The sequence below is a fragment of the Calonectris borealis genome, chromosome 27, assembly GCF_964195595.1.
Source record: "Calonectris borealis chromosome 27, bCalBor7.hap1.2, whole genome shotgun sequence".
Lineage (NCBI taxonomy): Eukaryota > Metazoa > Chordata > Aves > Procellariiformes > Procellariidae > Calonectris > Calonectris borealis.
The window spans coordinates 1,926,075-1,949,629 of record NC_134338.1 but is presented as its reverse complement, the minus strand read 5'-3'; the positions used below and the strand labels follow the sequence as shown (position 1 = coordinate 1,949,629).

At 41.0% G+C, this 23,555-nt stretch overlaps 3 protein-coding genes across 4 annotated transcripts in view; 1 reads left to right on the top strand and 2 right to left on the bottom strand.

The window, feature by feature from the left end:
- DOCK5 (dedicator of cytokinesis 5) overlaps positions 1-5,652 on the top strand; it is a 69,330-nt gene extending 63,678 nt beyond the window's left edge. The window contains exon 51 of the mRNA XM_075174625.1: positions 36-5,652. Coding sequence (XP_075030726.1) covers positions 36-137 — 102 coding nt within the window. The 3' untranslated portion in view covers positions 138-5,652. The remainder of the gene's footprint in view (positions 1-35) is intronic.
- A 1,122-nt stretch (positions 5,653-6,774) lies between these two features.
- Positions 6,775-10,005, bottom strand: GNRH1 (gonadotropin releasing hormone 1). Its single transcript, XM_075175034.1, has 3 exons — positions 9,823-10,005; positions 9,033-9,128; positions 6,775-7,032 (listed from the first exon to the last, which is right to left on the bottom strand). Exons 1-3 carry the CDS (start codon positions 9,961-9,963, stop codon positions 6,991-6,993), a joined length of 279 nt encoding a protein of 92 aa, XP_075031135.1. The 5' UTR covers positions 9,964-10,005; the 3' UTR covers positions 6,775-6,990.
- A 3,883-nt stretch (positions 10,006-13,888) lies between these two features.
- KCTD9 (potassium channel tetramerization domain containing 9) lies at positions 13,889-23,103 on the bottom strand. 2 transcript variants are annotated; one of them, XM_075174984.1, is made up of 12 exons: positions 22,977-23,103; positions 21,602-21,723; positions 20,886-20,929; positions 20,610-20,706; positions 20,139-20,197; positions 19,399-19,527; positions 18,682-18,749; positions 18,486-18,581; positions 17,881-18,030; positions 17,394-17,499; positions 16,986-17,119; positions 13,889-16,152 (listed from the first exon to the last, which is right to left on the bottom strand). In XM_075174984.1, exons 1-12 carry the CDS (start codon positions 23,088-23,090, stop codon positions 16,036-16,038), a joined length of 1,236 nt encoding a protein of 411 aa, XP_075031085.1. In that variant the 5' UTR covers positions 23,091-23,103; the 3' UTR covers positions 13,889-16,035. The 2 variants fall into 2 exon arrangements, with proteins under 2 accessions (XP_075031085.1, XP_075031087.1); XM_075174986.1 differs by lacking the exon at positions 19,399-19,527.
- Positions 23,104-23,555: the final 452 nt, after the last annotated feature.

Below are 23,555 nucleotides of genomic sequence, written 5' to 3'. Positions count from 1 at the left end.
TTATTTTTTTGTGTGTTTTTGTTTTATCTTCTCAGGTTGCTCCACCACTACCCAGCAGACGTGAAGCCAAACCTCCCCCTCCACCCCCAAAAACCAGAAAATCCAGCGTTGTCTCTTCAGAGCAAGGATTGCAGTGAGGATCATCGCTTGCTGGTGTAACGGCAGGCGCCTGGAATGGCTGCTTTTTTTTTACTGACATGCTGGGGCTCTCTGGCCCTAAAGACTAGTGATCTCGCCTGCCATTCCATTCACTCCCCTTAGAGTTTTCTTTGGGAAATACCAAAAGGAACTGTTATTGTGACTGTATTCCCAACCTCTGGTTTACCTTTCCAGTACGGAGACACTAATCACAGAGCAGGAGAAGTCGCCCTACTGGAATTCTTGTCTGTCTTAGTCTTGTCTGTCCCGAGTTTTTTCACTGATGCAATTTCAGCAGCTCGTTGCTAGCGTAAATCTGTCACAGTAGTGATTTGCACCAGTGTTTGAAACAAGGTAAGCCACACCAGTCTGAGATGTGTCCTACAGTATTTTCACATAAGTTCATTACATCTTTACAGCTGTACTTGTGCACCGATCCCTTCTCCTGCCCCCGTAGTGTAGCCAAGCCCTGATTTGCATGAAGTGAAACAGATCGCAGCCGTTCCTAAGTTGTGAAACGTCGGCTCCTGAGATGTCAGGTGCCGGTGTATGATGTGCAGTCTCCTAAGATTCTTGATTGCAGGCAGAGACCTGAGCATTGTTAGCAGAATAAGTTTTTTTTCTGCTAGTCGTCATATGTATTTAAGATGAAGTGCAGACATTCTGACTTACACCATCTCCGCCCGAGTAGTGGCAGTTGCTCACTCCCAATGGGGAGTTTAGGTTCACCAGTACTTCGTCATAATTTCACTGTTGATCCTGGTTTTAACACTACAGAGCAGTTGATATTCTTCCCTGAATTATGTTACCTACTTGGTTTGTGCTTGCATCTGGGACTTGGCACAATATTTCATCTTTGTGCTTTTTAATGGGGTGTAAAAAGTTGCTTCTCTCCTGTGAATATGTGAGAAGAGTAGAAGCTGCGTTGATACCAGCAACTTGGAGAGGATGGAGTGTGCAAAACGAGTTATACATCCTGACCTCAGAAGCAAAGTCTGATAGTTACTGTAACCTTTACTTTGGCTGGGCAAATTCACACAAATATAAATAATTCTCATCATCTTTTTTTTTTTTTCCCCCCCTGCACCCATTTGTGGCAGTACTTGCACTTCGGTTTATAGCCTCCCTTGATCTAGGTTTTTAACAGCCACTAGACTTTAAGGAGCCATTTAGATCTGGGATGCATGTGAAAGACTTGACAATTAACCACCTACTTCCCTGTTGGTTGGATTACTCAGGCTCTCTGCAGCTTTTCTTTCCTTGGAGGATGGGATAATCTGTTTAATTTTTCTTTTAGCTATTTATTCCCTGCTCTGTCTGGATGTCAGCATCAGTCTTTCTATTTGTATAGAGAAAAAATGTCATGATCTTGGGTTTTAATGTTTTTAAATGCACATGATCCACGCAGAAGGCAGCTGTTGCACACTGTTAGAATAGCCTGTCCTCACAGTTGCATAGTGACCAAAAATTCAACACAAATATCATTGTTATTTATGGACCAGATGGGCCTTAGACACAGCATTCCTCTGTGCCTGAGCTGCCACTGGAAGCTTGCTGGTAAAAACCAGGACATCACCATTTATGATTAATACTCCTAACGTTGGCAGATCCATTTTACACCTTTCGGGGTTACTCGTCTCTGAGCTCTGTTAGAAGGGCTGCAACCCTGAGGCGGGGACTTGCTGTTCTGCACCAGGCTTACAGGGACTTTGTGCAGCACTTAAGCCAGAAGACAATTCCGTTTAAAATTCTCTTGCAAAGTCTGTTTCTACTCTGTTGTACTCTTAGAAGATCTAGATGACTCCAAAGATAGTTACAGCAGCTCTTTTTTTGCTGTGTGGAGCAGGACTTTCCTAAACTGCCTGTTTCAGAACTAAAGCATTGTGAAGAGCTTCACTGTTTTCTTTTCAAGCTACATAATTGAAACGTTCTTTATATATCCCCCCAAAGTTGCAGCTAGCTGTTGGTGCCACATTCCCAGCAGCTGAAAAGCCAGTGAAGTTTGGGGGTTTCTTGATTTGTAAGAATTATTCTCTTGTCACATTCAGGCAGAATATTTTGCCGTGCTGTTCTGCCTGTGTGACTGGCCTATTTATAAACATAGCTTTTGTCATGGCTGTTATTTTTCACTGATGTTTTCCAGGGGAGGGAAAAAAAATCACTTGTCGTTGTTGTTCCCCCTTCACTATGGAACACAGGAAACATGGGAATTTGCCTGCAAAGTTCAGATTCAAACTTTTTAGAAAGTTCAAAGTTTCTTAAAATTCATCATAAAGAGGGACCAGCTGAGGAATTTGGATCCAACTTTATTTCTGAACCTATACAAAACTTTGGCTGTTTGGTTACAGCTTGTGGCCTGTTTATTTATCATCAGTATTGATGAAGATTCTGTCATGGGCTCTCTCTTTCAGGAGATAATTTTGTTTGTTAACTGTAACTGTCATTAAGCTTCTGATTATCTGATAGAAGTTGGGGAGACACACTAAAAACTCTGCTGAGGATGTTGCTCATGGTAGTAAATGCAAATACTGTTGGGTTGGGTTTTTTTGCAGGCCACTGCACCATTATTCTGCTCCCACGACTTAAATGGGTTTCATTACCTTACTGAAAAATTGAAGTTCAGTAAACCTAATGAAAGCTTTTCTCAGCAAAGCCTGTTTTGGGGAAAAACAAATGAAGGTTTTTTTTTGTTCAAACTGCAGTAGTCCTTTCTTTTGTACTTATACATTCCTTTGGCTTCAGTGTGACTCCAGTTAAAGAAACCTGCAGAAGCTGCATTTGCTTTGCTGCCTGTATGGCTCTGTAAAACAGATTGCTTTCATCAAAGGGTCATATCGGATTCACATCACAAAACAGGTTGGAAACACTTTGGAAGTTGCACTGCAGTCACATCACATACATCCTCAGTCATGTTTGCTATAGCACACATACAACTGTCTTCTGGGCTGTTGCCTTCTCAGGGGAAATCTTTGAAACCTTTCTGGACAACTTGACCATGGTTCACCCCCTCTCTCTGGTGCATTGTAGGATGTGTCAGCTCCACATTATGTTCCTGGAGATAGAGGCTGCTTGACTTGAAAACCACAGGGCTTTCTTGTCTTTCATTTTCTGTCCGCTTCTTCCTCTTGTAACTACTGTCTTCCTTCTGCTGCACACATGAACTAAAGGACCCTCTGAAACTCTTCACTTGAACAAGAACTTTCTGTCTTCGGTGAGAATTTTGCTTTAGGCAGAACAGCAGGATGTGGTCTGAATTGTATAAAAGTACATATTAACACCACCTATTGTTAATTCGGTGCCTTTCCCCATTCTGCATCTGCCTGTTACCTTGTTCTTAGGTGCATTTCCTTTTCAGAGCAGGTTTGCTTTTAAATCTTTTGGTAAGTCAGTGGAAACAAAGGAGACTTTGCTGGAATCCCAGCAGATGGTTTGTCTGTCGTGGGTAAACAAACTAGCTATCAGGTTTGGGTATTTTGGTTCCCAGTGACTTTTTTGAGTCTTATTTCCCTACCTGTTTGATCTGCTTTAATAACTTTAACTTGTACATTCAGCAGGTTTTTTTTCCTGGAGGAGGGAACTAATCCATGCAAAAAAACCTCACGGGAGGAAGTCTGACCTTGGGAAGAATTTTTCAGCTGATCTTTAATGACCCTTTACATAATGCTCTTTGACTTGAAGAGACTTGGTTCTGATTGCTTTTTTTGCGGTTTTATAGACTAGGTTTATGAACAGAGTACTTAGCATGTAAGGGGTTAATTATCCTCTCCCCTTTCCTTCCTTGGATCATGCAGCTGCCAGCCATTAGGAATAGGAACAGTTGCTGTCTCTCCTGTGTGCTGATCCGAGGTGCTCATACCTGAGCTAGCAAGATGCCCAAGGCACTTAGAGAGTCAGGAGAGCGGTGGCTGTAACCCGTCCCAGTGCTGGCAGCAGTCTAGGAAGCTTCAGTGCTTTGTGTCATTTGAGCGGTGACCGAAACAGGCCTTTCGTTTGTATTTTGATCTTTGGCTTTTACTATAGAGCCAGCTCCTTAAAAAGCAGTGAAGATGATATCTTCCTGTATGCTCTGCCTTGCAATTGCACTGTCTCACCTGGCAGGTTCCTTGAACTTTATCTTGGTGTGCTGTCCACACGGTTCAGGCTTTTCTTCGTGCTGCCTTTGTTGTCCGGCCAGTTGGAGACTGTTGTAGCTGGGGCATCACTCTAACTGGAAGGAGAGGAACAGCTGATGCCGAAAGAGTACAGAGTGAGGAGGTTTCCCTTCCCGAGATATTTTGGGCATTTTCATTGGCAAATTTTCTATGCCAAAAGGGGTTTAAGGTTGGGGGATTTTTTTCTTTCTTAGTGTTATTTTTGTTCTAGAGTCTGAAGTGTTGTAAACTCTTCCCGCTTCTCCTTCTTGCCTTTTGGCAAACTAATTCACAAACAGGAGTTCAGTTTTCTTAAATGTATTACTGTATGTGAAGAGTTATGTTCTGAGCTGATACAAGTCAGCATAGTTTGCTTAGAGGTACAAGATGGAACTTCTGTAGGCACAGTGCCAGTTTTAGAAAAAAACATTGTCTTCTAAGTGTCAGATTTTTAAAGGCAGTTGGGCATTTAAGTGTGTGAATAAGCATGGGGCCTGACTGATTTTAATTAAGTGGAATTAAGTGCCCACACTCTTAGGAGAAATCCCACCAGACCCCTGATTTTTTTGAGTGTTCTAGTCTTTGCTACGGTACCTACCTGACTTAAGTTCTGAGATTTAATTTTCAGAGACAATTTAAGGTCTCACTACTTAGTTTTCAAAATGAGAATCATCTTTCCGTGTTAATTAGATGCTTTTGGAAATGTCATCTAATGTCTTTTAAACCGGAGGGCTAAAAATGGGAGGAGGAGAACAGTCCGTAATGATGTCATCTCTGCATACCAGAAATGAAAGCAACCAGCAGTGTTTCTACCCAGTTCATAGTTTTGAATAAAACAAATCTCAAAGTTAAATATCCAGTCTGCAGAGAAGACAAAATCTAATCCCATTTCATAGCCATGCTGTTCAAAGCTAGTGTTAAATTTCAAGTCTTAGAGGATTTTTTTTTCTTTGGAGAAATATGCTCAACACTTGTTTTCTGGAGCTTTTAATTAAAATTTGTCATGCTGTGATAAATTCCTTTAAAAATGTTACAGGCTCTAATCCACACCAGGGGAAGAGAGAAACGGACAGCTTTCCATTTCAGTGGATTATTGGATTAGGAAAGGACACCGATTCCAGTGAGAACAGCTCTGTGATATGCAGTGGCAGAAAATACCGTAATGTATAAGCAGTGGTTTTTGAGAACCTGCATCTATCTAATAACCTTCACACTATGCAGCCCAGTGTATGTTCCACAGATTAACAGTGAGTTAGACTGGTAGTGATAATGGCTCAGATTTTCTCTCCTTATTTATTTTTATAATTGTAAATGGAAATAATAATTTTAAGATGTCTGTAATTTAACTGTAATCTTTTTTTGTAGTGAAAACATTCCTGACCCATTACTGCTACCTTCTTTCATTTTTTTCTTTTAATTAAAAACTTCTTTATCTTATATTAATGTTGCAGACGAGATTATCTAGTGGACCAGGGTGAGCTTTTCCTAGGACTGCATCAGAAAGAAAAAGTAAACAAATAATGTGATTTCATTGATTGCATGGCAGGAGAGGGGCTCCTCAGAAGTGCACGAGATTCACCTAATTCTGCTCCTATTAGCATTAAAGCACCTTTAGGACAGTATGCCTGGGCACTATAGAGAGTACACAAAGGAGTATAGAGGAGCTTAACAAAAGGTGAAAAGCATCCCTTCATGCTGTATTGGTCTGACTGTTCTGATTTAAGGCTGTCATTGAAATCCCTGGACGTGCATGACTGCATACTTTGAACTTGCTTTTCACATGCATGGTCAGCAGTTCTTGTATTTTTTAAACAGAGGTGTAAGTCCTCAGCAGCTCTGAAATTCAGCCCCAATATGCATGGTATTAATTGATGTAGTTTTTCAGTGTTGCTGGTTTAATAACATGATAAACCTTGGGACATGTTTGTCTTGAATTCAGGAGAATATGGATGTTGTGTAACATGTTTTTGTGAGTGTTTTGAGATCCTGGATGTGATGGTTTAGTTATAAAACCCATCTCTGCAGACTGCAAGTACCTTCTTTTTTTCACTTTCTTTTAGTCCTCTGCAATTGAATCAGCAAAAAATACAGCTTTTAAACTGGCTCTGAAGAAAGAGTAGGAGCTAAGCTTTGGAAAGGGAGTCTGCATCTCTCTGGGTAAATGACATATGATTCACTAAGTCTGTAAAGCAAGATGTACAAATTTTCATGTTTTTTTAAAATGCGTTAACTATTGTAAAGTTTGTAAATACCTTTTTAAAATAAATGTAGTTTTTATGAGTGAACCAGCAAAAAAAGAGTATATGGAAGTCTTTCATACATGGACTACTGAAGTGCGAGTAGACTTACGTTCCAATGGTAAGTTTATTCTTGATTTTTAACAAAGTTGTATTACAGTTTTATCCGGAGATAGTGAGATCAGACAGTGCCTTCATCCAGGCATTGTCTGTACGTGTGAAACAAAAGCTGTCACCTCCAAGTTTCCGTTGCAGGACACAAAGCAGACCCTATGCTGCTGAGTCCCTGCCTCTGGCCTAAAATGTGTCCTCTTGTACATATAAGCTAGTAATCTACACAACAAGTATCTTCTACTATTTAAATACAACTTCAGAGTATTGATTCACATAATGCAATCTAAGCAGAGGCCGTTTGAAGAGGAATAGATTTTAACATAGCTTTGAAATTTTATTCTGGGTCCATTGTTCCATTTGGCTTTGTGGGTTTAAATCTTCTTTCGTCTAGCTTCTCCTTCGATCAGATTTTCCTGTAAACACACATCATATACTTTTTTAAAGAAAAGAAATAACTTTGATGGTGGAATTTTAAAGCCTGGTCAGATGTTAAAATATTCATATTGTGGTCTCCATTGGAAGGAGGATTAAAATGACATAAATCTGCCCCGACATGATCTCTCTGCCACCTGCCCATGGATCTGATCGTACAATATAATGTAACTGACACTTATAATGGCCCTTTTCATCCCAAAGTGCATGACCAACTTCACATCTGTTAATGGGTCCACCACTGCAGCAGTTCTCGGAGTGCAACCCAACAGCTGTTGAACACTACACTTTGACAGCAGTTTAGGGCAAGAAGCATGAACTTGCACAAAGCGTCAGTATGTAGAATGTCTCTGTAAGCTTAAGCAGTTGGCCAAGATACTAGAGACAAGAAAGCTGTGCTTGCAAAAGCGTTACAGGGTCATTATGGAGTGGTACAGTTGCCCTGTTACCATTTTCTGTGTACCTTAGTACTGCTCGAATGGAAACCACGTTCCTGTGTCACATCCTGCTGGATCTGGTCTCCTACTTGAATATTTATTTATGTTGTTGCCTCCCGAGTTGAAAGCCTGAGGTGTTTTGGATAGATGTGCTGTCTGAATATGTTGGGTTTTTCTCTTTTGTATCTTAACTAGGTGTATTTTTGTTTGTGCTGACTACCAGCTTCTCCAGGAAATGATGAAGATAATTTGAAAAGTTTTTCCATGGGGTGGACCGTTTCCAGACACCTCCCCTTTCATTGCATAATATTCCTGTAGCAACTCCAGGAATGTGTTACATTGGAAGAGCTGCATCTGGAAAAAGTTTAATTTGTTTTCAGTGTCATTAAGCAGCTAGAAATAAGAAGGCGACATAGTTCGGACCATGTTACAGGAATAAGACATGCAAACTACGTGTTTGATGCAGAGGCTTAGAGGTTTTTACATTTATGTGCAAAATTACCACTAGTTTCTGAGCAAACCTAAGAATCTAACTGGGGGAGAGGGGGTGCCTTCAGCTCTGCAAAGAAAGGCCGGGTTTGCCTCAGTGAGCAAGAAGTATCAAGGACTCATTTCAACTATCCTGGTAACTATTCCGGTATCTTTTCCTGCCTAACATAGTCTCTTGCAGTAAAATATGTCTAAACATACTAAGTTCCTCTTGCTGGCTCTTCATTCTGCAAATAGTGCTATTGCAAGCCAGGGTCACGGACAAAGATTCCATTTTATGTTCAGCACAAATAGGATTAAAGATAACCTAAAAAAAATACTGGATTTTAGGTAGTTTCTGCATGAAAATACAATGGAAGTCAGACTCTGACCTGTCTGCGTTACTGTTACTGAGTTGGAGCCTTTATTCAGGCCAGGTTCCTCACTGAAAGGCTAGAGTGTGTACTTGAAACTTTTGGTCTTGGCTTCAAAAACGAAGTAGAGATTGAGTGTTTCAGCTTTCAGGACAGCTCAGAGACACATCCCAGAAAGTGGTGACCATCTGGCCTGATCAAGGTGTTGCTATATTAATTAAAGAGCACATTTTTGCTTGAGAGTATTCTTTCTATGGCAGTTACTTTGTATGTGAAGTCTCTGCTGTCATTGCATTAGAGCATCTAATGGAAAACACATTTCCCAGTCTAGGGACCTTGGGAGCAGCAGCTTCCATATGGCTTGATCCTTCAGCTGGCAAAGTGCGCCTTTGAAGTTAAGCATCTGTGAATGCTGCATAGATTTGTATTAAGGTAGAATGTGTTTGACTTTATTTGTGAGTAAGGACGTTGCTACAACGGGAGCATAAGAATAATGTAGTCCTGTCCTAGGTCTGTAGCTCTGAGGTACTTGACAATGATGCAGGTAATAAGGGCAGAGCCATATTGCCACGTGTGAACTAAACTTACGTGCCGCCTCTTCCTTTTGCACTACCTTTTTTCTCTTCTCTCCATGTACTTTCCCAGCCTGGACCGGTCCCCTAATTTTCCCATAGTAATAAAAGAAAAAAACATGTTACTTACCATGGCTTGCTTCAGATCACTGAACTTGGAATGCTGGTAAGAGCCTGGGCATTCAGTCTTCTGCACTTCCCCTAATTTTTCCATTTCATTTGCAATCTGCATTGGGAAGGGATACAGCCTTTATGAAGGGAGATTCTTCTGCTGAAGCAACTCTACACTAGTTACAGCTGAAGATGAAACTGTTCCACTGCACAATTTGAATTAATCTCTTCCCCAGGTGCTATGCTTGTGCTACAGCAAACTTAAAATCAGGATGTTAGAATTGCTGTTACGAGGAACTATACATGAAGTATCAGGATGGGAAAACCACTGGTGGACAGAACCTTTCACATTTGCTTTGTCATTTAAGTGCTTGCCATCTAATCGGTTACCACATGACAGCTGCCCATTGCCACATTCTCAGTGAAGTGGATGAATGTTGTCATTCAGCCCGTCAGAATACTGGCTGAAATTTAGGGAGAAGATGAAATGAGGTTTAACCTGGCACTCAAATTTCCATCTCCCCTTTCGAGCAGGCTGCCCAAGCTCTCTGTCTGCAATAGGCAGCACTGTTCTTTATGCAAGGCTCTCAAATGTCATCTTGCCCTAATGCCGATTACTTTCCAATTACTACTTCAAAAAAGTGTGTGTGTGTGTCTATGTGTGTGTGTGTGTATGTATGTATGTTTGGGGGGAAAGAGGCAGAGATACACATACAGTAAAGCCTATGTCACCTCTTTTTTGCTTGCATCTTTTACAGATAAGGGATCCTAGGTAAAGCAACAGGGTGGTTTTACAGTCTAGAACCTACCTCTTGAAATGATTCTACCAGGTTTTCGGCGTTCCTTTTTCCTCCTGGTTGCAGGCCGTAAGACCAGTGTTGAGCCAGGCAGATTTCCACAGACAGGACAAACAGGAGGACGCTGACCAAGATCCTCCTGGACTTCTCCATCCTGTGAGAGAACAAAACACCTTTCTGATCATGATGACATTACAGCTCCATTTTTGTCTTACAGAATTATGAAAATGTTACATGTCTGGATCTCCAGTTCTGATCGTCTCTGCCCCTGTGGCATTGTGCTTATGTGTGAGCCACAGCTGGATTTTGAGCCTCTCAAAGTGTGGATTAGCTCATTATAAAGAGATTTAACATCTGAAAAATTTGTATGAAGACCTAAATTAGGATTTTTGAACACCCTTTCAGAGTTTCAGGAATGTCTGGACCTCAAAGGTTCCATGGAAGTCCCTGTTGATATTTGACAGATGTATCCAGTTTAGCCTGTTTCTGTTCTAATGTCCCTGCTCCTTAAAAAGTGCTCTTTGCAGTCTCTTCTAATGCAAGTTTCTTCTAATACAAGCATCTGTAAGCACTGAATATGTAAAAAGGAAATCTGGTATGTTGTTCAAGCACATTACCTGCTTGCTGAGAGAGGTTGCAGAATAACTCCAACTCTTCTCCGTTTGAAAATGTCCTGCAAGTATGCTTGTCATCTCACTTTTTATATACAACCACCCCAGCACCAAACCTTTCCCAGCAGGTAACTTTATCTGGTTCTATCTCACAGGCTGCAATTTTGTTCTTAAAATTGCTGTAATGCAGCAGAAGTAAAGCACATAATTGGAACACCCCTGGTGTAGCTATTAAATTCAGCTGTTTTCTCTAAGAGCCATAAAAGTAACAGCCTTTCTTTTAAGAGGCTATAAATCTGACGTTCAAATCTAGTTGACTGCTGTTGCCCCGTGGAAAATACTCAATCTTTTCTTTCAGTGGCTTCTAATTTTTAAGTAAAAGTTCTTGGGTGAGTTTGAATTTTTTGAGGGGGGCTTGCAGGACTTGAAAAGGTTGAGGAATTCAGTTTGGTCTCTGTCTCTCTATATCGGGCATGAAGGAAGCAGTCCTTGGGTGCATAAACAAGGGCCTGTGATTGCACAAGTGCACAGAGCAATTTGCATGCTCCTTTGAAAGTCCTCCTCCTTAATGTTTAAAGTGCCTTGATATTCTTTGCTCTATAAAATGCAAAGTAGTATTAAACTGATCAAATGGACAAGTATATTAGATTGTAAATATGCTGGGGAAGGGACCCTCTTTGTTGTCATGATGGATTCCCAGACACTTAGATTATTTTGTGTTTTTTATGTGTATGTGTGTGTAAATGTATGCGTTGAAGTACTTTGAGAGTTCTTCGTTCTTGAGAGTTCATGCACTGAAGTTTTATAAAGGGGTTGATAGCTATTTGCATGCAGGAGTTAAATTCAGCAATTTTGACTGCAGAAATCTAATTTTTATCCACCTGGCAGCTATTTTGACTTGCTATGCACTGTTTTATGTGCAATTGAATGTATCATATTTAATGTTCTTCAAACATCCTCTCTTCCTGCTCCCATGACCTCTTTGAGATTAATGGATTAAAAGTAATTTAATAAGTAAATAATTTAAGAAGGATTTAGTGACTCTAGTAAAGAGTAATTCTTCCTGCTCTAATGCTCCTCCTACTCATGGCAAGAGTAGCCAACATTTAACTTCAGCTGATAAACTGATCAAGCTGTGAAAATAGTTTGTTTCAGTGGGAGAAATGTTACTTCAGCATAGGGACAGCACTTTAGAAGTGAGATTTTCCTGTACCAGTGTTTTAAGACTCCTTCCTTCCCTGATGAGCCTAGCAAAAATTAAGCTTATTAAAGGTAAACAGAAGAGTTTGTTCATCCTGAGGGATGACATTTAAAGAGGGAAGGGGGCATACTTAACCCGGTAATTGTACCTCTTATTAACCCACCATTTTAAGCTAGGTCTAATGACAGCCTACCCTTGACATCTTTCAACAACTATGTTTCTCCACAGGTTTCTGTTATAGCTACAAAGCTGACCTACCAAAGCGCATCAGAGAGAGCACGTAACTGCACTGGTTAGTGAGCTGTTCCATGTCTTCTCTTAAACTCTAGGCCACAGTCATAAGTCACTGTCGTGGTTTAACCCCAGCCGGCAGCTCAGCCCCTCGCTCACTCCACCCCAGTGGGATGGGGGAGAGAATCGGAAGGGTAAAAGTGAGAAAACTCGTGGATTGAGATAAAGACAGTTTAACAGGTAAAGCAAAAGCTGCACAGGCAAGCAAAACAAAACCGGGAATTCATTCACTGCTTCCCACCGGCGGGCAGGTGTTCAGCCATCCCCAGGAAAGCAGGGCTCCACCACGGGTAGTGGTGACTTGGGAAGACAAACGCTGTCTCTCCGAACGTCCCCCCCTCCTCCTTCTTCCCCCAGCCTTATATGCTGAGCATGACGTCATATGGTATGGGATATCCCTGTGGTCAGCTGGGGTCAGCTGTCCTGGCTGTGCCCCCTCCCAGCTTCTTGTGCACCCCCAGCCCACTCGCTGGCAGGGCAGTATGAGAAGCTGAAAAGTCCTTGACTTAGTGTAAGTGCTGCTCAGCAACACCTAAAACGTCAGTGTGTGATCAACATTATTCTCATCCTAAATCCAAAACACAGCACTATACCAGCTACTATGAAGAAAATTAACTCTATCCCAACTAAAACTAGGACAGTTACATCAAGGAGCTGGGAGGTTTAAAAAAAGATTACAGCTCTTTTTGTTTGCCCACAAATACTTTTACGGCCCTGTGTTAAGGAAACCAAAAAACTACTCTGATTTTGGCAGAGGCAGAGTCTGAATGGATGTCTGGTCCAAGGTCTGGGAGTGCTTCAGTCTGGGCTTGTCAGGCCGGTGCCAGCTTTGTTCTCTCAGAAAAAAATCAAAGTGTGAAGCTGGGTTTTTACCACGTCACCTCTCTTCACTTTTCAGACACTGGAGTATGGTTGATACAGACTTTTCAGAAGAGCTCCCACACCTTCAAGTGCACTAGTTTTATTTTTTCGGGGAGAGAAATCTTAATGCCTGCCCATGCTGTTAAGTACCTATGCAGAAGTCAAGAACTTGTCAGGAAAACCTGGGCTTGTGGATTCCCATTCCAAGAATCAAGAGCTCTCTTTTATCAGAAGTGTTGGAAAGGCATATCCTAACCTATAGAGTCTCTTAGGCTTTTTAGGCCGCATTCCTAACCCAAAGAAGTGTACTGGGAGTGAGAAACTGAAGAAGGAACTAGATTTTTTCCAATTTTGTTTTCAGGGTGCTGTACAGCGCTTACGCAGATGTGCTGTATTTGTGTTATCACTGGCGTGCCACAGAGTTTATATTAGACTGAAATCATCAGCACTTTATAGACCAAAGTCGAGGACGTTTTTTTCTTCCAGAAGTGCTTTAGCACTTCCTTATTAAGTAACACAGAGTTTAGCTGCTTGTGCTGTGCGATGATAGTGCACATACCTATGTAAATTGTGGTTAATGACTTCTGACTCCCACTATTTTATTAAGCAAATATGAAGGGTAGTGACAAAGAAAAGCTGAAAAGTGTTGTAGATGAACGACAAGTCAAAAAAACCCCATGAAAGTTCTTGAAGTGAATGTATTGGAAACATCGCAGCAATCCCCGCAACACAAGGTCCATTACTTGTTTTGCTAGCCAGTAAGCTTTATGCTTGAAAGCAAAAATTCTTTTGCTTTCTGCCATAGTGCAAATTGCCTGTGCAGAAGTAAAGACATCTAAAACTCAGTCTTCTCATAAAGTAAATACTCAAGCGTGGATAATTCCTGGTTTACAAGTAGTAGGCCATTTGAGAAAGCACTGTCACATACAAATCCAGGCTAAGGTGATAGTCAAGGTCTCATGAAGGGCAAAACCAACTATAGGCACAATATTTTTAAGTTTGTATATAAGGAGCTATCAAAGTTAAAAATTGCGTTTTCTTCTAACTCGCTGTCCTTCCCATAGAAGTCAGATAAGATTGAGATTGTTTTTTTAAATTAAGACAACCAAGACACTTTTATATTTCACACTTTTATTAATGCAATTTAAATTAGGCTGGAACCTGCAATTTCTGAATAGGCCACTTTGGGCTACTCATACAGCTTTGTCATAGCAAAAGAGGTACCTTAAATTCATCTGTGAATGAATGATGCCACATGCTGTGATTATTCAAAACATAGTGCTTCAGTGAAAGTTCAAATATATTTTATACACAGTGATTATGAAAATAGATTTTTTCCATACAATATTTTACTTCTGCCAGCTACAAAATATGATAAAGAAAAATAATTCATTTATTTCTCTAGCCCTAGAAATCTTCTTCTACTGCAACATATATATCACTCTCAATGAAAGCGATGAGGTGGGAGAAAGGACTCCAAAATCAGGCTGAAATATTTCCCTCAAATCTATAGGTGTATTTCACCGAGGATACGGTGTTGTCCTAGAGCCAGATCAAGAGGCCTGGGAATCAGGAGGAAATAAAATCCCAATTCTGAACCACATGGCTGTGGGATTTTGAGTCCCGGAAGTTCATGTCATATGCCTGAGTCAACCCAACTTGAAAATAAGGGAGAATCCTGCAATTCCCCCCGAAACAAATCACATACTGGTCCTGAACTAATCTTTCTAGATTGATGGCAAAGCAGCATTTGCATAACAACATACTGAGACAAGACGACTTCTGTTCAGAGGACTGGAAATCTGCACTGCAAGTAAAAGGCAACCCACTGAAGTAACTGTGGAACTCAAACCACTGCTAACAGTGTCACTTTCTGTAAGTTTTAAGATACATTTGTTCTTAACTTCCAGTAATAACTGTATCTCCTTAGATTCAAGGTTAGTTTTAACTTTGGGGTGTTTTAAGTAAGCATCTGAGGTAAGAGTTCTTGATGCACCTGTTTTTTTTTGGTATAGTTTCTTCCTGTGCTTTTTGATTGTGTATAAAATAAATGTTTTGTTAGATGAGAACTAGATTGATACTACAGTGGAAACAGCTTATTAGATGAAGTGCACCACGACTTAACGAGATGCTGTGAGGCTTTCTGCACTGCAGAAGTCACATAGTTCCCTATTTGCTCACAGGTGAAGCAGTTGTAGAAAGGGCACTTTGCCCTGTGCAAGACGCTTTTACAGCCACTTTAAGCATGCCCAAAGTGGAATACTAAGATCTGGCTGGGAAAAGGATTATGTCCGTGCTGTCGAGGATTCAGTGTACAAGAGTATTTGCATAGTACATTGAGAGGAAACAGGTGCTGTTTATTCATATACTGGAGTAATGATGGGAGGACGGAGCATGTGCTGTGGCCCCAATGCTTATCTCTACTTTGGCGACAGTATTGTATTTTCCTATGTACATTTAATTCCCCACAAAGAATGAAAAAACTACAGGTACTCCAGTTTGTAGTGGTTAGGACATTTGAAAGCAAGAGAATTTTTCCTACCAGCTGTGATTGATAGTGCAATTTCACACTAATTTGGAAAGGATTAAATAAGCCATCCAATTTCTGAACAGGGATGTTGTAGTTATAACTACATCTGCTGCGTACGCAGATCCCTTCGGTGGAAGCAGTTTCCACTGCACGTTTTAGAAGATGATAAAGCTGTTCTACACCTGCATTCAAACTACTACAAGGCAATATATTACCTATGATGACAGTTAACTACTGTTTTCACCCCGGAAGAAGAGAGTACCTGAAAACATCCTGTGGGCATTGTCTAAACCACATCTGTCATTTAATACACTGTGCATGAATGAAGAAACTAACTGTAAATACACTAGTCTAACTGTAAACCTGAACTTTGTTGCTACTATACATGAATAACATTTTCTATTCATATTGCAGCTACAGATTTAATAAATAGAATTGCATATATTGTGCTTTATAAATTAAAATGCATTCCAAAGTGAGGCAATGCTAAACAATGAATCTATTTAACCCTCCTCCCCAAACCGGCCACACATTCTGGTTCTAGAACCAGCCCACTTCCTCACTCTGTTCACAAAGCTCCCTCCCCTAAAAGTGATCAAAGAAGAGTTTACTTAGGCACTACTGCAAACGTAAGTTGTCTAATAACCATTACTTCTAACTGAATAAGGGGAGGAGGAGAAGGAAGTCACAATAAATGTTTTGATTCCTTCCTCTTCGGCATATTCTCTTCCCTATCTGACGCTCTGAGACATGTGCAAAGGTGTCAGCATCTCTTCAAAGATAGCTCCTTTTACATTAGATCCCCTCAAATTAGCTTCTTGTAGATCACAACCTGATAGATCACAATTCTAAAGGGTAAAAGAAAAATTAAATGTTAATTGAATATACCCAGAACTTAGTTCAAAACTTTACCTTAACTACATTTATACAGAAACCACATATACTTACATAAATTTCAATATAAACTTCTAGTCTATCACTCTAGTTTAGAGTTTTAGTTACTTCTTGTAAGAAAGTAGTTCTTTATCACAGTAACAGCTGTGATAAAATACAGCTGTTTTTTTAAGTTGTTAGATTTACACTACACTCTTTATATCAAATTATCTTCCAGGCATTACTAATGCTTGTTGAACAAAGCTAAAAAGAAGCTGCCTCTTGCAATCTCACCAGACATCACTCTGAATACTTCTCTAGTACTTTAAGAAGAACAGCCATGTACACAGCTTGCAAAATGAGCTAATTTATCTTTCTGAGTAATAGAGACAGCAGTGTATCACGTGCCATCAGTCAGGTAAGATTCCATCATTATTCTACAAATGATGTCCCAGGATCAAAAAAAAAACAACCCACAAACCCAGGTAACTGTGTTTCTCTTCAGTTCTTCAGTGATGGCATGACCTCACACTAGGAGTTAAGTTTAGCAGTATTTCCATCCATCACTTTTGAGATGATACAAGCCATTCCTGTGGCTCTGAGGTGCTGGCAAATCCAAGACTTTAGACTCATCTTCCAAACTGAGGCTAGAATGAAATGTGATTCCCTAGATCATCCATACCTCACTAAGACTGGAAAAAGACTAGTGCACTCTGTCCAGTTTGAAGCTGCAGAACTCAGCAAAAGCCAGCAATCCCCAAAATTTTATCAGTTGACTAGTTAGTATATAAAATGCATCATAACTCACTTCCAAATCAGTTCCTGCCAAAGTTGCTCCTCTAAGATTACAGTTTTTTAGTTTTGCATTTTTCAGCGTTGCAACTCTTAGATTAATTCCTGTCATTTGACTGCCTTCCATGTCAACACCTTTCAGGTTAGCACCTACAACACACAAAAAGTAGTTTTATGAGGAAAAACAGTCAGAAACACAGTAACTCCAGAGTGATGCTTCCTCAGAGCCATCTAAATTGATAGAGGTCAAGGTAGAACTTGGAATTTAATGATTACACAGTCACACACTCGGTCCGGTATTTGTGGCCTCTTCTCATGAAAACATGGATCGTACAAACCACAGCTAAACCTTTCACATGCCATATAGATTTACAAACACACGGTTCGGTTTCCACAAAGTACCTAACAGGCAAAAAATTCTTACCTTCCAAATTAGCTTTAAGGCCTGATGGATCTTCAAAATTGCACCCTTTTAGAGATGCTCCTTCTGCGTTGGAACACAGCATCTTCACCCCTTGAAGGTTTGCACACTGATAGGACAGACATGTCAGTGAGATTCATAAAAGTGCGAACATGAACAATACTGAAAGTGATCAGAGTATAGTTTTCATTTCTGTTTCAGAAGTGAATCCCATTAAAGCACAACAGCCCTGTTACTGTGAGGAAGTGTAAGAACTTGCTATAGTATTACTTCTTTATCATCAGGAAGGCAGATAATTCTCACCCACTGCCCTTTGTTTCCTTTTTTTAACTTAAAAGAGCTTCAAAAAGCTTTTGAAGTGATCTAGCTAGAACAATTGCAGAAAATATTGAAGAACTACGTGTTTTACACTTATCTGCTTGTTCCAATTCCTCTTCCCTTAAAATAACTAAAGGACAGCCCAGACTTTCCAAGATGCAGCAATTCTTACATCAAGCACTGATCCAGAGAGGTCAGCTCTTTCAAGATTTGCACAGCACAGGTTGGCATGTGCCAGGTTGCAACGGCTTAGGTTAGCCATCTTGAAGTTTATGTATCGAAGATCTAGACGTGAAAGATCTGCTCCGCTGAAATTGAGACCCTAAAAACAAAACAGTTCAAAAGTTACAGAAGGTGTAGCTCTAAACACAAAACAGTTAATAGAATCACGTATATATACATGTGTATATAAATATATACAGATATAGATCTATACACACACACAAGATGATCTATTCTACTACGTAAGACTAATGAAACGTAAATGCAAAGCTATCAAGCATTGTCCTTGCTTATGCTAGTGCGTTTTACATTTAAATAGAATAGCTTAACAAATTGCTCCTCCAGGAAACCTTCAATCTGAAGAAGGAAAGCAGCCCAAACAGCACACTTGAATGTTAAGGTCACTCTGCCACAGCTTAGAATCAAAACTCAATTAAAAAGCTCGGGGGGGCCGGAGTACACGTCGTTTGAATTTCATGTTGTCACATGATGCTGCAAGATATTTCATTACCAGACACCAACATACAGATCAAGACAAAGTCTGCATTTTCGCACCTGACATCGCAGCTCAGACTTGGTTGGGGTTGCCAGCAGGAATCGGACAAACTCCTTTCGAGATATAGGAGAATGATCTTCAGCTGGCTGTGAATTCTGTGGAGAGAGTTGTTTAAAAGCTAATACAGATAGGACGAAATTATATATTGCCTAGAAGAATAGGATGTGCATTCATGTATTAAAGAAAACAAGTTACCTTTATAGCTATTTCTAGATGTTCAATTAGTGAGTCGATACCAAAAAACCTGGCTTCTTCCAAAACACCTAACAAAACAAAGCAGTATTTATTATTTACAGGGAGTCGTTCAACAAGAGAGCACTCTTCTTCCCTTACTGGAGGAGACAGTGTATAGCCACACCAAGAACATGCCAAAAAGTTTGGGTTAATCCATCCTTACTACTGGAGGAGCATCAATTCAATTGACTTTCCCTACTTCTTATACCTTTTATACATTTTAGCTACACTAAGAAAGATAAATAGATCACTTGTTGAAGTTTAAGGAGTCTCAAAGAAATGCATAAACTAATAAAACTGACAATCACATACATTATATTAGATGTTACTAGATAAGAGGAAAAGCGAGCTTGCTTGCAGCTAAAAGGAAAAAATAACTCAGAAAGGGTGTTTCCAATACCAGTATTAGGTTAAAGATATCAAATCCAGAATTACAGCCAGATATTAATCCAGTATGGAGAATTTTTAATGCTCTCAAGATAAATAATTTTAAACAGTCTATCTTCATTAAACCAAGCATGTGGAATTGCAATGCTTGAGAATAAATTCATCAAAGAAAAATCCCAAACATGTAGATAAGCATACAAAAGTCCCACTGACTTTATCGTGTTTACCTGAGGGCAAAGTTTAACTTGTAAAGAGTAATAATTTAGGAGATGTCATACAGGTAATACCTACCTAGCAAATTAATGCCATCATTTACAATGAGCTGTCCGTGACGCAAATAGTTCAAAATTGGCTCAAAATACTCTGGACTGCGGTCAATTAGGAATGCTCCTCTATGATCTTGCTTATTTCCCCAAGCATCTGTTTCCACAACATATATATAATTAAATTTGATATATTAATAGAAGAGCATTTGCTTCAGTTTCAGATTTTTATTACCAAAGGGTACTGGATTATGAAACATTCTACTTGAAAGGGCATTTCTTAGACAAAAGGAAGGAAAAGAGGAGTGGGGGGGGGAAAATAATCTTAAAACAAACTCGCTCCTGCTATAACTAACTAAAACATTTTATCACATACATAAGAATTGTTGCTAGAATAAAAGCAGCATTAAGATTTTAGTCTGCCCCCATTTCCTAAAGGCTGTCTCGTACAGTGTTTGCTCATTGAGTCTGTTGACAAAACTGAGCAAGATGCAACAATAAGATGAAAATCTAAAATCAATCAATCAATCAAAGACCCCAAAATATTAACTATGGATGGAAGTTGTATTTTCAGTTTGTGAGATGATACGCATTACATGGGCAATGGAGAAATAAACAATTACAAAAAAAAGATTTTATGTTCTGCTTTGATACTTTAATGTACTTTTGATATTTTAACTTATAAACAACAGTCTCGACATGATAGTGCTTTTTGCCTACTTTGCTAATTTGTTACTTAAACTATAAAGTTTATTTCAATATACTAACCTTTATCTTTAAACATGTGGGCCAACATACTGTCAGGTTCTTTGTTGACCAAAGTGCTCCTAGAAAATAAAGGCAGCGCAATTTTATTTTTACAATGGAATGTTTTGCAATTTTATTTTTACAATGGAATACGTTCCTGACCTGAGGTATCGTAAAGGTATTTTAAATACAAAGCACTTATTTAACTGAAATATTCCAAGGATAAATCCAGGCCTGTTCAGGCTTTTCACTGGTTTTACTTCATATGTAAACTGTTTTAAGAATTAATTTGTGGCAAAATCGTGGTAGCAAATATAAAATACAGAGAAAGCTGCAGAAGTCAAAGACCTCCTACTCCATAGTAAGTTATTTTTCTAGGTCTTTTGCAAGAGCAACTGAAGCCTCACCAACTGAATGTACGCTACCAGCCGCTATAACTACTTTACTGAAATCAAGTCCTTTAAGAACAAAACCAACTAGTTGCATTTTTACCGTGTAGTGGTGAAGTATCGGCCCCCGACATTGAGTGTTAACCAATCTGTGTGTGACCCTGTTAGTTCTTCATGAGATCTCCCATCAGTCTGAGGATCTACACGGATAAAAAAGACACAGTAATTGTTAGAAAAATTTTGGTATTTCAGAATCCTCCATATGATAAGAGGTATCTTCTGAAAACACCAGAAAACAAAATTTTATATTTACATTAAAGCAAAATAAAACCTCTTTCCATTACACAAAAGGTTAAACATAAGAATTACAGAGACTTACCAATGAATGGTTCCCCTTCACAGACAAACAAAACATCATCATCCCTGAGAGATGAGGGGGGCAAGGGGAAGAGAAGGTGAAGAGGGAAAAAAAAAACAACCCATTAATCATATATTTTTGTTCATCTAATTGACAGTGGGAACCCCTCCTGATTAGTTTCAGGTAAATAATAATCAGTTGCCATTAGTTGGAACTTCAGTACCTGATTTTTATCTTAATTTTGCAGGTTCCAGTGGATTGTAATATGATTGACTTCACTAGAGATGTTATCTGTATCAACCAGGTAGGGATCACTTCTGTTATTCAACCAGTTTAGTTTTACAAAATAGTTGCTTTTCTCCCCACTCTGGGAGTATTCTATGAAGCTAAAGCAATGCTAGAGTTTGTCTCCTTTTCAAAAAAACCTCATCCACGTGCTGACTAGAATAGTGGGGTTTTCCTGGTACATACACTGCACTGTGAATCAACAAGGAGGATGTTAAAAGGCATAAAATGCAGCTTGTATCAAGTTCTGATTCATCAAGATAGAAATGCTTTGAAGTTCAAAAGACACTATTATTTTTCCTTACGGCATGAAAGTATCTTTGGGCATGGCTAGAAATTATAGTATCTGTTTTTAATGAAAGCACTGCTTATTGATTAAGGTCAGAGAATTAATAAGCTAGTAAGCCTCTTAATCGGCATCCATGATTTGACTTTTATTGGCTAAGCCTTACCTAATCAAAGCGATATCATCAATGAGTCCACCTTTTCCATTGTAAACACTGGTTGCTTTTATTCCAAGCTTACTACTAGCCACAGACAGCAAATCTGATAAAGTTCCATACACAGCCACAACCTGTGGAAGAGAGAGGTAGCCATAGGCACTGTGTTCATATAGTTTCTGCCATTTCAGACTTAACTACCAGGGCCATCAATATCTTCGGGGGGGGGGGGGGGGAGGAAGATACGTAAAGATATGTAAAGATACGGATCTTTACTAAAAAAAGGAAAAAAACAGACCAACTTTGATGTTAGAAACATAGATGCCTTAAAATGGGGTGACTTGCACGTCTCTCGCCCAAGACTTAATGTACTGAGGTGGCAGCAGCAGTGAAAGAATGAGTGTTGGTACTACAAGAACATTATGATTCAAGTATTTATTTCTCTAAAGAAATACTACTATTTGTTCTGTTCCAAGTCTCTCCCGAATTTAATTCCTTCTCTAAAACCAAAGATTAGACTACTGTCACATTAACTGTCATGACTCCAGATATGCAGATGGGAAAAATCAGGGATCACGGATAGCATTTAGTAGAATTGTGTCGCAGGGCCTTTTCCTATGCTAGTTGTGCACTGGCAGGGGCTAGAAATCTAACTATTTTCACTCTTGAGACATCACTACATAGGTTTTAAACAAGCGAGCAGAGTTTAAGCAAGATTATTTATTGGCTATCCAACAGTACACATATGCAGTATTAGTTCGACAGGGCAGAGACCTGACATCCTGCAGCATTTGGTTTACACGCTTCCCACCGTTTCCTAGGACATGTTTAGCGGGACCTGAATCAATAACGACGGTATGAAGGTGACTTTAACTGCGACTCCAGCAAGAAGTTCTTGGCTCGTCGCGGTTCCCCTCAGCATTCACACGCAGAAACGCCAGCAGCCGCCGACTCTGTTTTCTGGTAACAGCCCGCTCCCCCCAGGCCATGCGAGGCTTTCGGGCACTTCAGCAGCTCAAGGACTAGGCCCCAGCAGACACCGCCGGGTCCGGGGAGGGGGCGGCGGGAGCAGCGAGGCTCCTCTGCCGCCGCCACGGGCACCGCGGCCCTGAGGGCTTCTCCCTCCCGCCCAACACAGAGGCGGGAGCTCCGCCCGCGGCGCGGCGGCCCCGTCCCGGAGCGGCGGGAGCCGAAACGCGGGCACCGCCGCTCCGCCCCTGCCAGCGGCTGCCCGCCGGCTGCCGCCCCGGCGACTGAGGCGAGGGAAAGGGAGGAGGAATTACTCAGGAAGCGGGCGGGGGTCGAGCCGCGAGCTCGCGGCGGCCGGCACCTCCCCGCGGGCGGCGGGACCCCGCCGAAGGCCCGACCCCCCCTCCCCGCCCCTCACCTTCCCGTTCCGGGGGCTGCCGTTAACGAACAGCGTCACCCGCCTCATGCTGCGGCGGCGGCGGCAGCCCGCTCCTCCTGCCGAACCCGGAAGGCAGCGATCGCTGACCGACATGAGCTCCGGCCAATCGCAGCCGCGCCGCGGTGAGCCCGCTGTCCAATAAGAAACGCGCTCCGCCGGAGTGGCGGGGCAAGGACGGGTGGGCGCGTTGGGCGGGGAGATGCCGCCGGAGCGGCGGGGGGCGGGCAGGCAGGAGCGCTGCCGGTAGCCAATCAAGGGAGGAATAAAGCCCTATATTAGCATAAAGCATGACTTGAAGTAGAGTCGCCCTTGATTGGTGCGGCTTGTCACGTGGGCGCGGGTCGTTGAATGGACCTTTTTTTTTTTTTTTTTTCAAACTGGTACTTCAGCGCGTGAGCAACGGTTCGTGATCCCTCCGCGCGCAGGGAGCCAAAGAGTCCCCCCTTCCCGAGGAGCCCGGCCGGCGCCCGGAGAGGGGGGGGCGGCACGGGACCGGCTCTCGTGAGCCGCTTTCCTTCCGTGCAGCTTTGGCCGTGATGCCTGGTCGTCGATGGTCGT

Bases quoted from the DNA above. Each gene is read 5' to 3' on its own strand.
- GNRH1 (XM_075175034.1), bottom strand. From the start codon at position 9,963: ATGGAGAAGTCCAGGAGGATCTTGGTCAGCGTCCTCCTGTTTGTCCTG. The intron at 9,129-9,822 runs GTAGGTTCTAGA...TTCCCAATGCAG, and splicing joins TGGTAGAATCATTTCAAGAG to ATTGCAAATGAAATGGAAAA. The intron at 7,033-9,032 runs GTAAGTAACATG...GTGTGTTTACAG, and splicing joins GTGATCTGAAGCAAGCCATG to GAAAATCTGATCGAAGGAGA.
- KCTD9 (XM_075174984.1), bottom strand. From the start codon at position 23,090: ATGTCGGTCAGCGATCGCTGCCTTCCGGGTTCGGCAGGAGGAGCGGGC. The intron at 21,724-22,976 runs GTGAGGGGCGGG...TCTCTTCCACAG, and splicing joins GCAGCCCCCGGAACGGGAAG to GTTGTGGCTGTGTATGGAAC. The intron at 18,031-18,485 runs GTGCGAAAATGC...TTTTGTTTTTAG, and splicing joins AGTCTGAGCTGCGATGTCAG to GGTCTCAATTTCAGCGGAGC.